Source organism: Astatotilapia calliptera, chromosome 20, assembly GCF_964374335.1.
Source record: "Astatotilapia calliptera chromosome 20, fAstCal68.1, whole genome shotgun sequence".
NCBI classification, from domain to species: domain Eukaryota; kingdom Metazoa; phylum Chordata; class Actinopteri; order Cichliformes; family Cichlidae; genus Astatotilapia; species Astatotilapia calliptera.
In genome coordinates this window covers 26,291,110-26,306,936 of record NC_137441.1, presented here as the reverse complement: position 1 = coordinate 26,306,936, position 15,827 = coordinate 26,291,110, and the positions used below count along the sequence as shown (strand labels likewise).

The 15,827-nt window shown below is 41.0% G+C and overlaps 1 protein-coding gene across 3 annotated transcripts in view; it reads left to right on the top strand.

Annotated features, from left to right (window-relative positions):
- Positions 1-1,796: 1,796 nt before the first annotated feature.
- mtor (mechanistic target of rapamycin kinase) overlaps positions 1,797-15,827 on the top strand; it is a 76,014-nt gene continuing 61,983 nt past the window's right edge. The window contains exons 1-21 of one of the 3 annotated variants that reach the window (XM_026153150.2): positions 1,797-1,963; positions 2,381-2,523; positions 2,743-2,851; positions 2,966-3,198; positions 4,699-4,899; positions 5,012-5,146; positions 5,221-5,496; positions 6,045-6,153; positions 6,416-6,599; positions 6,812-6,940; positions 7,053-7,297; positions 8,448-8,657; positions 8,834-9,039; positions 9,441-9,563; positions 9,768-9,851; positions 10,067-10,222; positions 10,572-10,664; positions 10,755-10,889; positions 11,316-11,445; positions 14,602-14,852; positions 14,973-15,059. In XM_026153150.2, coding sequence (XP_026008935.1) covers positions 2,395-2,523; positions 2,743-2,851; positions 2,966-3,198; positions 4,699-4,899; positions 5,012-5,146; positions 5,221-5,496; positions 6,045-6,153; positions 6,416-6,599; positions 6,812-6,940; positions 7,053-7,297; positions 8,448-8,657; positions 8,834-9,039; positions 9,441-9,563; positions 9,768-9,851; positions 10,067-10,222; positions 10,572-10,664; positions 10,755-10,889; positions 11,316-11,445; positions 14,602-14,852; positions 14,973-15,059 — 3,225 coding nt within the window. In that variant the 5' untranslated portion in view covers positions 1,797-1,963; positions 2,381-2,394. The remainder of the gene's footprint in view (positions 1,964-2,380; positions 2,524-2,742; positions 2,852-2,965; positions 3,199-4,698; positions 4,900-5,011; positions 5,147-5,220; positions 5,497-6,044; positions 6,154-6,415; positions 6,600-6,811; positions 6,941-7,052; positions 7,298-8,447; positions 8,658-8,833; positions 9,040-9,440; positions 9,564-9,767; positions 9,852-10,066; positions 10,223-10,571; positions 10,665-10,754; positions 10,890-11,315; positions 11,446-14,601; positions 14,853-14,972; positions 15,060-15,827) is intronic. The other 2 variants (XM_026153151.2, XM_026153152.2) reach the window with 2 other exon arrangements.

The window sequence follows — 15,827 nt, the reverse complement described above, 5'->3', positions numbered from 1 at the left end:
TTCCAGATTGAATGAGTTGGTGTCACATGGGTGAAATATGTCTGGCCCAGCTAGACCTAAGATAGGGAAGGAGGAGGGCCTTGGGTACAAAAGTAGGAATCCATTCCTCTTTCCTGTGTTGTTATACGCTTCATTTTCTCCACGTAAAGTGCTGTAAGGCTGTAAAAGCTCTCTTTCTGGTTCTCCTCCCTCTGCAAAACCACAAACCCATAGCTGCATTTACACAGCATTTACACATTAACACACACATTTGTATTTGCACCACACATTTGCACATACATGATGCACGCATGCTCACAGAAGTTTTTTCTTTTAAAGCTGTTAAAGAGAAACCTTTCAACTATAGTTGTAATTCTAAATGAAAGGTTGACTGTCAGTAATGACTGAAATTAATTCAGCATTTCAAAATGACAGGATGGTTCACAGTGATATTGACTACTTATCCAGTGCTCTCAGTTCTACTGTTATAATCCATCATAAATTTGTGGGTTTTATAAAATGTGTGTTTTTCTCTGTCATTACACAAACTTGCTACTGCTGTTTTTCTGAACTTGAAAAAAATGTAGGTGTCTCCTTGCATGCCAGGTGTGCAATAGCTGCACACGTGTATGATGAAATACATAAAGTAAAAACTCCAGGCTTAGTCCTTTTTTGTTTTTCAGGAGCAAAAGGATGGTGGGACCTCCTGACACCTCTAAAGGAACACTCTTGGGCCCCAAAACCCCAGGATGGGAACAATGGGCATACAGTACATTGTTTGCTAGTGAGAAATTATCTCCTATTATGATCTCATGGGGAGAAAGACAGTAGCTGTGGTTCATTTTGATGAGGAAAATTCATTTGACATTTAGGCTCCAATTTCCTACAAGTGGGAAATAAGAAGGTACTCGCTTAATTGGTGTGCTGCACTATGGTAAATGTCACCGCTCATGCAGAACTACGTAGAGCCAGATATGTTTCTATAATACTGCAAGGTGTCTGTATGCCTGGTCAATGTCTCCCCCAAGAGGTTGTAAGTTGAACAGCAAAATAAAAAACAGCCACACAGGCTGCTGCATGTAGTGGACGCTTTTTGTACACTTAAATATCTTATTATTATCTGTATTCAAAGTGTGTTTTCATTCATGTCCTGACAAGGAGATCTAAGCTTTATAGTTTGCGTACCTCTTGTTTCTAGACGTTCTGATATGCTTATACTGTATATCTTATTAAATTATCTAAATTCTCAACAGTGTTGGGCTCATTTCCTCCACCAGATCAAAAGCTGAAAACAACAAACAAAAAAACTCCCTGACATGACAAGTATGGAGACAGTTAAGGGAAAATATTCCCTGCTGTTTTAGTATTCAAGAAAAAAAAGAAAGAAAGAAAATATAGACTACAGATAGTTCAAACGTATATATATATATGAAGAACAAATGAAAGGCCCCGCCTGAAAGGCTTTGAAAAGCCTCCGTTATGGAGCCATAAATGTTCTTACAAGGCTGCTTTGTACTCATGGTGAACCAAAGCGTACGACTATCATTAATGTTATTAAGTAGCTACCACCATGAGATTATGTCTGCCTGTAGTACACCAGATTAATTACATTAAGTCAGGGGAAGAGCACAAACTATAAGTATAGACTGTAAACTCATAAGTAACATTCCTCCACCATAATTTTAAAAGTATACTGTAGTAAAAATGTTGAGGTAACTAAAGTACTGGGCCTCAAAAAACATTAACATAAAAAGACGACAGGCTCTGGAAACTACACTCAAGGACGTGTGAGTTGCGCTCAGCTCGGCGCAGACTGCGCAACTTGACGCTTGTGAAGTTCCGTGTGTATCGCTAACTCGAGCTAATTCATCACAGATACCTCAGCTAGCCAACCTTGCGCAGTGTTGGCCAGGTAGACGTACAATGAGAGATATTCCGGATAAATCGAATAGCAGTTAAGTGTTCGGCATTGTAATACAAACACGTAAGTGATACAAAGCGACTTTGCCTCCTTGCTATTGGGTTGTCACGGGAAATAGCTTAACATTAGCACTAGCTCGAGCTAATCAAAACAAGCACGAAACACTCATGAGGCTCTGATTTCACCTATTACACTGCAACTACCCGGGCGTCTCCGGTTTTGTATTAGTTGTGTAAAGAAGTCTGATGTATATTTCCTAATAACTAGCAAGCCTTGCAGCTTGTTTTATTAGCTAACCAGGCACGTTAGCTAGCTGGGACCAATGTCAGTTAACAACATTAACCTGGTGTTTTATCAGATTACCGCTTGCATTTCTTCTTTCCATGTGTACTGTTTACCTTGTTGTTGTTTTTGGATACTGGTTGTTTAATAACCCGGAATGTTGCATTGAAACCACATATGTCGCCCTCCCCCATGCAGATTAGGCCGTCCAAATGGTGATCATATCAGGCACAGCCACTGTGCTGCAGCAGTTTGTCAGTGGACTGAAGAGTCGAAATGAAGACACTCGAGCAAAATCTGCCAAAGACCTGCAGCACTATGTGACTACAGAACTCAGAGAGGTAACAGCAATAAGCTATATGTGCATAATTGAAAACTGTAAGTGGAAAACCACTTAGTATACTGGATACTTAATCAAGATTGTTTCCCACTAGTTGGAGAGTTTCACAAGTAGACATGAATCCCCAAATCAGTTCAGTTGTAAATGTATGTAGTGACTTATGAAACAATATTAGGAAGCATTTTCCTCCATACTTTTTGACACTGGTCTTGTCCCACAGTTAAGCCAAGATGAAGCTACTACGTTCTACGATGAGTTGAACCACCACATATTTGAGCTGGTGTCCAGCTCTGATGTGAATGAAAAGAAAGGAGGGATTCTTGCCATAGGTAAGCATTAATAAAACGTTGTTAAAATTGTTATGTTTTTAAGTGCTGTCAATTTTGGACTTATTTAAGATCTCTTAGTTTCTATCACTATAAAATGATTATTGTTTTCATCAGTGAGTCTAATTGGAGTTGAAGGAGGCAATGCCACCAGGATCAGTCGATTCGCCAACTACCTCCGCAACCTGCTCCCTTCCAGCGACCCCGTGGTGATGGAGATGGCCTCTAAAGCTATGGGCCACCTTTCTATGGCGGGGGACACCTTTACGGCTGAGTATGTGGAGTTTGAAGTGAAGAGAGCCCTGGAGTGGTTGGGAGCCGACAGAAATGAAGGGAGACGCCATGCTGCAGTAAGTCACTAGCAGACAACAGTCACTGTGGTGTTTGCTGTTCAAATAAAACCACATATTGGTGGTGTTTACATTTGCTGGAAATGTGGGCACGTTGGGAGCTGTAATAACTTTATCTATTGCTGTAGTGAAGGCAGTGTTGAAAGTTCCTCTAGTGTGTTTTGGGTTGAAGGCACAAGTACTACTTCATATGCACTCTTATACCCCAAATATCAGCACATTCTTCTTCTGATTTCCTCTTTACCCTGTTCTGTGTGCGTGTGGGTGGGTGTCACCCAGCTGTGGCGTCAGCAAAACCTCCAAGCAGAGAAGCTTGACAAGATGTTGATGCAACCCGGTCACTATGTTTTTATAGAGTACCGACCAGCTTCAAATGGTTATTATTGGCATCACACTCATAGTCCAGAAAAATCCTGAACGCTTCAAAATTAGAAAATGAGAGAATGTGCTTGCCTTTTTCTATGTTTTATTTAGCTTATTATGCAATTACCATTTTCCCATTTCTAGTGGCTGTAGAATATTAAACCTTGTTACTTTCCCCAGAATGTCCACATGATGTTGTTGGGAAATAACTGAAAAAGAGTACGGGGAGATGAAAACCAAGTTGGCAATAAAAAAAACCTAAAATTCATAGTTGAGCTGTGCCAAAACGAAAGAAAAAAACAACAAATCCTACAAGCTAAAAAAAATTAAGTGATCAAAATGCACTAAGCAGGAGTAAATGGTCAGAAGAACACACATAGGATTGGTTGTGTGAAGAGATCAGTGATTTCACTCCCAAGTGGAAAGTGTTCCAGCAGTAAAATTGAAAAAGTAAGGAAAAACGGGATCTGTTTAGCTCCTTAGCAAGATGGAGCCATCCATATATCAGTTGGAACACAGCGTGGTCAGTGCTCTGTTTATCTAACGAGTCACAAATAAATTTCAGTGACAGTACAGCTGACAAGATTTACAGTTTTACTATTATTTACATGCACTGTCGCTATCTTGGATTGTGAAGTCGGGGTTGGTGAGGCTGTGCAGACCTTCCAGGGCTTGCAATATCTCCGGTCGGGCGACCAAAATCTATCTCAGCCCCGCCCGTCTGACTACAGCTGAGTTGGAAGTCCAGCTTCAGAGGGCATTCCAGTTGAAAACACCATTTGGGAAATCTGAAATTTCAATTTGCAGCTTCAAATGGTACGCACCATAGTCACTGCAGTGGAGTCAAATGAAAGGGACAGTACCTAAAACAAGGAGAGAAAGCAGGGCACAACTACACATTTAAACAAGCAATGTAACATAACTACATACAGGACATACCCAGCTCATAGTTGCTTCAGAATTCAAACAGCGACAGTCAAAATTTTATGTCAAGCTATTTTAGGATCATATGTGGATTTTGTTTTGGTGAACAGATCGTTGAAAAAGAAGATTTCAGGTTTCTCAGGTGTATTTTGGTAAAATAAAAAATGTGGAGCAGTGCACGCCTGCATTACTTTCGTTTGCAATCTCTTCCAGGTTTTGGTGTTGAGGGAGCTGGCTGTGAGTGCACCCACCTTCTTCTTCCAGCAAGTCCAGCCGTTCTTTGACAACATCTTTTACGCAGTATGGGATCCTAAGCAGGCCATCCGAGAAGGTGCTGTGTCTGCTCTGCGAGCCTGTCTCATCCTCACCACTCAGAGAGAGACAAAGGAAATGCAGAAACCACAGTGGTACAAAGTAAGACATGTAACTGTACACTGGCAAATCATGTGTTATTCTAATTAAAGTATTGAAGAGTTTGTTTGTTTTTTAAAGAGGTGACATGAGTGGCTTTTTTTTTCTGTGACAGCAAACCTTTGAAGAGGCAGAAAAAGGCTTTGATGAGACTTTGGCCAAAGAGAAAGGGATGAATCGCGACGACAGGGTCCACGGCGCTCTTCTGATCCTGAATGAGCTGGTTCGCATCAGCAGCATGGAGGGAGAGGTGAGGTCGGATATCAGCTTGGACACATTATCAGTGGTAAAATCCAGTCCGCTCACAGTCTTATTTCCAACCAGCGTATGCGCGAGGAGATGGAGGAGATCACACAGCAGCAGCTGGTCCACGATAAGTACTGCAAGGAACTGATGGGGTTTGGAACAAAGCCCCGCCACATCACACCCTTCACCAGCTTCCAGTCGGTGCAGCCGCAGCAGTCCAACGCCCTCCTGGGCTTGTTGGGCTACAGCACACCTCAAGGCTTCCCCAGCTTTGGGGCCACACCGGTACCTGCCAAGAGCTCTCTGGTGGAGAGTCGCTACTGCCGTGAGTTGATGGAGGAGCGATTTGACCAGGTAGGTTTTAACTACAGACAAAATGCATTGTAAAAGTGTAATTGTATATTAATGTAATGTGAAAATGCCTTGGACTAAAATCCTTGACACTCAAGGACTTTAGCTGCCATGATAAATGCACTGAACAGTGTTTAGACATATAGTTTCGTGCATACTGTTGACTGAGTTTGGAATCAGATGTTAGTGAGGGTGGCCTCTGCATATGCAGCTCCCCTTTGGAAAAAACATGGAAACTATTGTAATTGTTGTCAAATCATGGCTTTCTTCATACATACTGATGTCAAAAGTCATCATTAAGGGTACAGGGGATGTCATCAAATGTTGTCTTTATGGGGGAGAGTTAAACGTTTTGCAAAATACGAAAATTTTCACGGTTTTTTTTGACAGTCAGAGTGCTGGTATCAGTCTTTGATGTTTTCTCTATGCACTAACTTGGATAGTGTGTTGGAAAATGTGTTTGTGAGTTTGCTTGAGGTTAGGCAGTTGAAGTCATACCTGTGGTAGTCATCTGACTGAATAATTGAGGAAGCTTTTGTTTAAATATCCAGGTGTGTCGGTGGGTGCTGAAATACAGGACCAGCAAAAATCCTCTGATCCAGATGACCATCCTCAACCTGCTTCCACGCTTGGCTGCCTTCCAGCCGCATACCTTTACAGGTGGGTTTAATTAACATATATGTGATTATCAGTTTGGTGCAAATTTTATGTTAGAACTTGAAACCATGTATTGTTTTCAATCACTATGCACATTTGGTCTATATATGGTTACTATTGCAATGTAAGTAGGTCATGGTTAGTACTTTTCAGGCTACCTTTTGAAATATCACTACCAGGGTTTCTACCGCTTGCTCAAATGAATGTGTTGTAGCTAATAGGAAAAAAAGATTATGTGCCATGTGGATGTTCATTTGCTGTGCAGACCAGTATTTGTCAGACACTATGGGCTACCTGCTGGGCTGCCTGAAGAAGGAGAAGGAGAGGACGGCAGCTTTCCAGGCTTTGGGGCTGCTGGTTGTGGCTGTGAGGACAGAAATCCAGCCGTACCTCTCCAAGATCCTTGAGATCATCAAGGCTGCCCTGCCACCCAAGGACTTTGCACACAAGTCAGTTATTGTTTCTTACAATTTTTAAAAAAATGTATCATTTATTAAATAGTGACATATTACACGTTCCATTACAGTGTCCCTTAAACCTAAAGGCTGAAAAGTCTAAAATTATATTATGGGTAGAATTTGCTCAGTGGTGTTGTGAATTTAAAAAAAAAACATGTTGTTGTCTATGCACAGTTTCATTTACTGATCTTTCATCTGTGCAGGAGGCAGAAGACCATGCAGGTGGATGCTACAGTGTTTACGTGTATTAGCATGCTTTCTAGAGCCATGGGTCCCAGCATCCAGCCAGACATCAAAGAACTGCTTGAGCCTATGCTTGCTGTGGGCCTCAGGTAGGACATCTTCAAAGAACTTTTTTAGCAATTCAGTTTCTGATCTGAATCATGTAATTTTCAAATTAATGCTTGGGTTTGATTGGATCGTTTGTCTGTTGTTCTGGTCTAGTCCTGCACTTACTGCAGTGCTGTACGATCTGAGCCGTCAAATCCCCCAGCTGAAGAAAGATATACAGGATGGTTTGCTGAAGATGCTCTCTTTGGTATTGATGCACAAGCCATTGCGTCACCCTGGCATGCCCAAAGGCCTGGCTCACCAGCTAGCCTCACCAAGCCTCACTAACATTCCAGAGGCTAGTGACGTTGGCAGCATCACCCTGGCCCTGCGAACCCTGGGAAGCTTTGAATTTGAAGGTAAGAACCTGGAAAAAAAACACGTACATCTGTGTGATGGATTCTTTTCCTGCATAAAATTTTAGGTCGGTAGCATGTGTCAAAGTTCAGGACCCAGTGTTTCGCAGCACAGTGTTGCATTGTAATACACAAGCAAGCAAGCAAATGTTTTTTAGTTAGCACTTATAACAGAATTACAAAGTGCTTTACAACAATGGGACTAAAACCAGGGTAGAATTAGAAGAAGCAAAATAGAGCAATGGAATTTAAAGCAATAAAAAAATGCAAAAAACGGTGAATCCAAAGGAACAACATGAAAACACAGTGGAATTAGAAATGGTATATAAATTAAAACAACAACAAAAGACAGAGGTTAAGAATTTAAACTTGATACCGAATGGCTGTTGCTCTCCTCACCCAACAATCCTTTGCATTTTGTAGCTAGCCATTTTTTTATTATACTGTTCTAATGGACAAGGGCGCATTGATAAGTTGGGCTTGCTGAAGAAATTATTTAAAGAGTAGTGGCATTACTGTCCTGAATGATCATAAGAAATAAGTGGTGCAGTTTTGCTGTCTATGCACTCTATATCACATGCAGTGAAGTTGAAAATGAAATATGTTTTTAAACTAGGCTTAAACTGTCACTCGTAAGTCATTGGAGCCACCAGCGGTGACAAAAATGTGGACCAAAAGAAATGATTATGTGAACTGCAGAAATGGCCGGGGCAGTTGTGCTGATGACTGTGCCCATCTTTCAGTGGTCGATATAAATAGCGTCTCTTCAGTCTGTCACCGAGATGACTAGTTTTTTGTTCTCCAGCAGAGAAACTGGGGAGAAAAATGATCAGTCTTTGGTGTCATTCCTCAGCAGACTGCTGGATGGGTTTGCATTTTAGTGCAAAAGCTGGGGTAACATTGGATATTTAGTTAAGTAATTCAGTCTCCACGGAAACAAGCCACCCGACTTCCTTGGTATTGAGTTTTAGAATCCCAAATAGACAAATGAAGAAGAAACGCCATTATAGAATAAATCAAGTCAGTGTTGTTTGTTTTACATAAAATAAGCAACAAAAATGCTGTTATTATCTACCAGGATATTAATGCTACTAAAAAAAATAAAATAAAAGCAGTTGTATTGTGATTATTCTACATGAACGTCTTTCCCCAGGACATTCCCTCACCCAGTTTGTGCGCCACTGTGCTGATCACTTCTTGAACAGCGAACACAAAGAAATCCGAATGGAGGCAGCTCGGACTTGCTCACGCCTGCTTACTCCCTCCATCCACCTGATCAGCGGCCATGTTGTCAGCCAGACCGCTGTGCAGGTTGTTGCAGATGTTCTCAGCAAGCTGCTAGTTGTTGGCATCACTGATCCAGGTAACAAATGCACAGAAAAGGAAAACGGCATTACTATGCAGATTTATTTTGTTTTGTTGCTTTTATGGTGTGAGGCTTCAGAACTGTTAACAGCTACAGTGATCCATTATGGCAGCGTATAAAAAATAAAAGTGATAAAGAAAGCCAGTCTGATTTTTGTCCCTGATTTCCTGTAGATCCAGATATCCGATACTGCGTGCTGGCGTCTCTTGATGAACGCTTTGATGCTCACCTCGCCCAGGCTGAAAACTTGCAGGCGTTGTTTGTTGCTCTGAATGATGAGGTGTTTGAGATCAGAGAGCTGGCAATCTGCACGATCGGACGCCTGAGCAGCATGAACCCTGCCTTTGTTATGCCCTTCCTACGCAAGATGCTCATCCAGGTATGAGAGGCACAGTAATGGCTCAATACGAGTTTTATTTATTGCATTAGACATCATGTTTTGATTTATTTAAACCATTAAATTTGTTCATTAGGATTCCTTAGGTTCATGTGCCAAAGATGGCATGCAAGTATTCCACAGGTTTGCAAACGCTTGGCTTCTACATGCATTATTTTTCTTGTGACGATTACCTGCTTGCGTTTCAGTTGGATACCTTTAGGGGGCAGCAAAGGCCATGATATTATGCTAAGCTGAAAACTCAAAACACACACACCTGTAGTACAAAGTCACAATTGATTTTTGTCTAAACGCCTTTGTGTTTTCCACGACTTAAGCTTATTAAATGTATTCCAGATGAAGATGAGTGCATGTGCTGTGCTAACATTATCATTTTTCTGCAGATCTTAACAGAATTGGAGCACAGCGGTGTCGGCAGGAACAAAGAGCAGAGTGCTCGAATGCTTGGTCACCTGGTCTCCAATGCGCCCCGACTTATACGTCCTTATATGGAACCCATCCTCAAGGTACTGCTTTGCAAGTTCTCTGTTGTAATGATGGATAAGTGTGTATGAATCTAAACCAGACTGAAAGGGGCTTCATGTTCCCAGTAGGCCTATGCTAATAAGTAAAAGCTGAGGTCCATTACATCCTCATTTCCATGGGCCTTCAAATAAGTAATGATTTCAAAGTATATGAGGAAATGACCACATTGCTTTTAATTTTTCTAGGCTCTCATCCTCAAGCTTAAAGACCCAGACCCTAACCCAGGAGTAGTCATTAGTGTCCTTGCAACCATTGGCGAGTTGGCTCAGGTAAGGCTGTTTTTACTCTGTTTGTAATTATAAATCGGCTGTTTACTGCAACTAGATAAATCTTAGCAGAATTTATTGTCCATTGTACACAATTAATTATAAAAAAAACTCATCTTTAATCTGGGTAGTTTTAATGTAAATCCAAGCTTGTCTTGAGGTTGAAGGTAATTGCAGGCTCTTACCCTTAGATGTTTGCCTTGCTCTACCCTGACCAGGTGCTTGAATGGTCCCCTGAAAGCAGTCAGGGAGTCACAGTTAAAGGGCCTTTGAAGTTCAGACAGAGTGCGGGAGATGCTCAGGGAGACTCAGTGCAGAATGAGACAGAAGCCCAGCTCTTCGGGAACCCAGACAAAGCAAAGATGCATGAGAATGTAGGGAGTACAGATAACAGAAACTAAATGTTACTTTGAAAACAATCTGTCTGCAGCCTGAAAGCACATTTTAAAAAAAATTGTACATTTGGTAAGTGATGGTGGTTCCTAATATACATGGACTTGAGAAATTCACATGGATTCTCTGACAAATAATTTATTTAATAGCTTTAATATTAGCTTCTATTATTTTTCACTGTAGCTTCCTTGAGTTTTGTGCACTTCAGTTTATCTATAAAATGTTACGAGTTCTTATAATAGTGCCCTTTTGGCTTTAGGTGATTCTACAGAAAATGGTTAATTTATAAAATTTCTGTAGTTTTGATTGATTCTTTCTCTGCCCCATCAGGTGAGTGGCCTAGAGATGAGGAAGTGGATGGATGAGCTTTTCCCAATTATTATGGACATGCTGCAGGACTCATCATCACTGGCCAAGCGACAGGTACACAAGGAACAACTTACAAATAAATACAGACGATATACTCTTTTCTTGTTGATGATTAGTTAATGACTGTCTCTGACTTTCCACCAGGTGGCTCTGTGGACACTGGGCCAGCAAGTAGCTAGTACAGGCTATGTGGTGGAGCCCTACCGCAAGTACCCGTCCCTTCTAGAGGTGCTGCTTAACTTCCTCAAGACTGAACAAAACCAGGGCATCAGGAGAGAGGTATGAATAAATGTCATGCCATCTGGGCCGATCACCTTACGTTTCCCTCACCGTAGTAATGGGAACCTCATAGGCCAGCAAGGCTTGAAACCACTTTACAGCATGCATTGAGTTAATGTGTAGATCTCTGTAGAGGCATTGGATTTGGTGAATTACAATGATATGGACATGTAGCATGAAGCAAAGCACCTTTTCCATAAATATATGGACATTTTGATGTGAAAAGTTTGAGTGGAAATTGTCATTGTTTAATTTCTTACATACGACATTGTTAAAAGTGCAGGGAATGCACTTCCCTCACTTTATATGGTGAGAAGCTTCTCAAACCACTCTTACTGTTTGGCTGTAGCACTTTTTGTTAGTCTCCATTTTCCATACTCAATTTTGTGTTCCTGTGAGGGACCACTAACTCTGTCTTTCCAACAGGCTATACGTGTTCTGGGGCTTCTTGGAGCCCTGGATCCCTACAAACACAAGGTGAATATCGGCATGATCGACCAGTCCCGAGATGCCTCTGCTGTCAGCCTCTCAGAGTCCAAATCCAGTCAGGACTCGGGTAGGTCTCAGATTACTGTTAATACAGACATTTTTTCTTCACCAAGGGTCACAGTGTGGATTAGATTAACTTTTTATTTGCATTCCTCAGACTTACAGCAGTATTTTCAGTACAACAGCTGGAAAGTCTCTAAATGAGCACGAACCCATTTTCACATCTCACAGTGGAACTTGGGACTGTTGCTGTAATTTTAGTGAGTCTGCATTATGAGCCTGATGAATAATGTTGTCAAGAGTTTGTATATAGACTTGATGTTATTGTAGCTTTGTGCTGCGTTTACTGCATTTATCATAATGTTGTTTGACTCTTCAGTGAGAGTTTAGGGTATTTTCTTCCAGATTGCGCTCTAGTCATTTACTTGTAATCGCAGTTGTTCGTATTGATGAGACATTATGATCTTTATTTGTGGGCTCTCTCTCATTGTTGGTGTTGTGCCCTTTGCGTCACAGCTGGTTGTGTTAGACAACCCCCTTTCTTTCCATCATCACCAACTCTGTGCTCATATGGGATTGTCTGATGGTTGGCTTTTTCTTTCTAATTTTGTAGGATCTTTACCTCACAGTACCAAGTTGATGATGACTTTGAAGTAAAACAGAAAGGCCCCAGTCAGGCACCTTCTTGCTGGGAGGTGACACCATGCAATCATGTGTGCACATAAAATCATCATCTCGATGTAGTTATAGGTCAGTGCTCCAGAAATTGCCGTGAGTTAAATACGCCACGCAGCAGTTTCTCTTGGGTCAGAATGTGATCACTCGAGTGAGGAACCGATTTCATCTTCAGTTTTAGGAATTGCCGAATCTGGCTCCCATAAATAATAATAATAATAATCATGGATTGCATTTATATAGCGCTTTTCGGGAACCCTCAAAGCGCTTTACAATTCCACTATTCATTCACTCTCACATTCACACACTGGTGGAGGCAAGCTACAGTTGTAGCCACAGCTGCCCTGGGGCCCACATAAAGCCAGTGAAACTGTGTCTTTTGAAAAAACACTGAAGATTATGCTTTACTCATTGGCTGTTTTACATTTAATAAATCTACAAATCATTCGAAATGGAGTGCAGGGAGGAGATATGTCTACGCCGACAAGACAAAACACAATCTTTTAAGGTATTGCCCTTGCATTTGAAAAGTCAACAGCATCAGCGGCTTTGGGTTTGCCTTTTGTGGGAGTTTTCATTCTTTGGGATCTTATTTCTGGCTGCTGTCTGATCTAAACCCAACTAAAAATCCTTCAGAACAAGAGTCTGCCAGTTTGGAGGGAAATATAAGCACCACAACTGGAGTAGGACTTTTTGAAGTGCTGATATTAAATTTAATGTGACCCACTTTAGACAGATTTCAAGCATCTGTTTAATAGAATATCAGTGATATACGTCACTCTTTTTCTTTACGGGGTGAACGGATTACTGGTGCAGTCTGAATTTGCGTAAACGTATTACCATATCAGCTGAATAACTCAGCATTGCCTGTCAAAAGGCTTTTTGGTCAATATGTTTGTTGTAATAAACAATATGTCCAAAACAGGATTAATGACATTGATCTTAACCCAGTTGACAGATTTTTGAATAACAGTGCTAAACACAATGTGGGTGGATCTTAATATACCCTATGTTATCTGTTAGAAGTAACAAAAGATGTAAAAATGTTTTTCTTGCTCGTAGTGGGTTTTACTTTAAACTCTTGGATTATTTCTCTGAGTATGATAAAACTCTCAGAACACGACTTGGTGGTTGTGCATCATAAACGGTCTGGATATTGTGAATTTCTCTAATAATGCACATCTGTCTTCGGTCACACGCCTCGTGTGTGGAAAATGCAGATCTCCACTCGTCTGATCCAGTCATGTGTCTCAGAATGACCTTGGACAGTATGGTAATGGTTTTACCAGTTTGTTCTCCAGCTAAATAGACTGTGACCAGAACTGGAGGTCGTATATCTGTTGGCGAATTTGATTTGTTAGGGTCACTGTCTGAAACACTAGTATCTCGGACCACTTTTTTTTTTTTTTGTAGGGTTCTGGGAGTTGACTGTCTAGTTCCATCTCCTCACCTGACTTTAAATTAGACCAGTCAGATCTTTACAGAACACAACAGTCATAAAGGTGATGAAACGCTTCATGTCCCCTTGGGAGTTGCTATATTTTTTACATGCTATTAGGAATAGTTAACAGTTCCTATTCGTCCCATTCACCTGAATTATTACACTACTCTTGCTTCACTTGGCTACACTAATGCCTGTTTGTTTGCCGATAAAATACAGATTGTTATCATTTATCACCATTGTGAATCTTGACTTGGTGAATACTGAAATATTAAAAAACTAACTTTTAGTCCTCGGCGTCTAAGGGGAGACATTCAAGCAGCTGAAACAGTAGCAAAAGGCTGAATACCACACATTTGTATTCTCAGGTGCCTTGTAAAATTTAATAGCCCCGCAAAGATAAATGGACGACGAGAGCTGCTTTGTATTCCCTATTACAAAAATATTAATGGAACTAATGCACTAATAAAACCCCCAAACCCTGTGATCTTTTATTCTCAGCAACTCTCACACGGCTCCTTGTGCTCTTGGGTCTATTAGGAATGGAAACTGGTACATATTTTACTGGTGATGGCAGTGCCTAGGTGCTGAATGTTACTTTATGTTGTGACAAAATTTTGATCATTTTTTGGAAGAACTTTAAGTATTAGGTTTCCTACTGTCTCCAGCAAATCTAAGATCTCGTTAAGCTGAATGAGGGGACTTACTAAATGCTGAAGAGATTCCATCTTTTTCTTTTACCTTAATGGTAAAACCTTGACTAAAGCGCTAACTAGATCCTGCAGTCACTGCAGTTAATTTGAGCAATTTATTGCATCTGACTGAAAGTTGTACAACAGGCTGAAATCATATTATGTGATTACGACGAAAGAATGTCCTCATCAGATTTACATTTGGCAAATTACTAAATATTTCTAGGGTTTAAGCATGGCCACTCACAACTGTCACATTCATCAACTGCTCCATCAGTATGACTGAAGGAGAGATGGCACAAAACCTGAGAAAGATTCTTGCATTATTATTTTTTAATTTTATAGTTTATATGTTTATATAGTTTATATGACAGCATCATTCAAACTAACCAACCTCACTCTCCTCTTTTTGTAGCTGACTATAGCACCAGTGAAATGCTGGTGAACATGGGTAACCTGCCCCTGGATGAGTTTTACCCTGCTGTGGCAATCGTCACTTTGATGCGCATCCTGAGAGACCCATCACTCTCCAACCACCACACTATGGTAGTCCAGGCGGTCACCTTCATCTTCAAATCTTTGGGCCTAAAGTGCGTCCAGTTCCTGCCTCAGGTCATGCCCACTTTTCTCAATGTCATCCGGGTGTGTGATGCCAGTATCCGAGAGGTAAGCTGTTGTGTGGATTAAGAGGAAAGAGACTGCCTGACAGATTCATTATGGCATTTCTCTTATTTTGTCAGCTGTTCACAAAGCAAATCTTAGACTCTGTCTTCTGTCTTCCTCCAGTTCCTCTTTCAGCAGATGGGAATGGTCGTGTGCTTTGTGAAGATTCACATCCGTCCCTATATGGATGACATCTTCACCCTCATCAGAGTGAGTAACTGTTTCAACCCAATCTCTAAACACTCATTATGCAGCCCTTCTTTATTTTCCTTTGAGTTAGGCTGACAGCTAAGAACTCTTAATTGCACTCAGTTGTGCTTTCTACTTTCCTCATTAGAAGTAATGTGTTTAAGGCCTCTGCATGAAGTCTTGCCCCATGTCACACAGCAGTATGCATTGTGTGTAGTGAGGTACTTAACAAGATTAAAGAAACTGTGAGTCAGAGAAAATAAGAAGTTATGTATATTTAGAGATGTTCTTTTTACTCTTCCTTTTATTATCACTCACTGTTCACCTTCTAACTGTAGCACTGCATGTGGCTCCGATGTACGTTTCCACTCACGTTATTCAAATAATATTTAGGAGAAAAACTGCCGATGACTCATGACGCTCACACTTATCCCATGATGTGGAACAACTGCTAAAGCCATAGCTCCTGCCTGCACTTGCACAAACACAATGTCAAGCACATAATCATTTAAAGAGTCACAAAATATCATATGACTGTCCTTGCGTCGGAATCTTGGTAACACTGTTACCAAAACTTTTGCAATGGCCGCAACTCCACCTGGTGGAAAGTAATTGAGAGAAGTAGACCACTGCGCCTCCAGTCCCTATGAGTTAATAAATGGCAAGTAAAACAAAGAATCTATTCATTTTTGCTCCAGTCCTGCTCTTGCATCCAGATGAGGGGGCTGGAATAGCCATTCAGGACGTACTCTCACTTCCTCTCTAGTTAGCAGCCACAAGCAGGGAAAG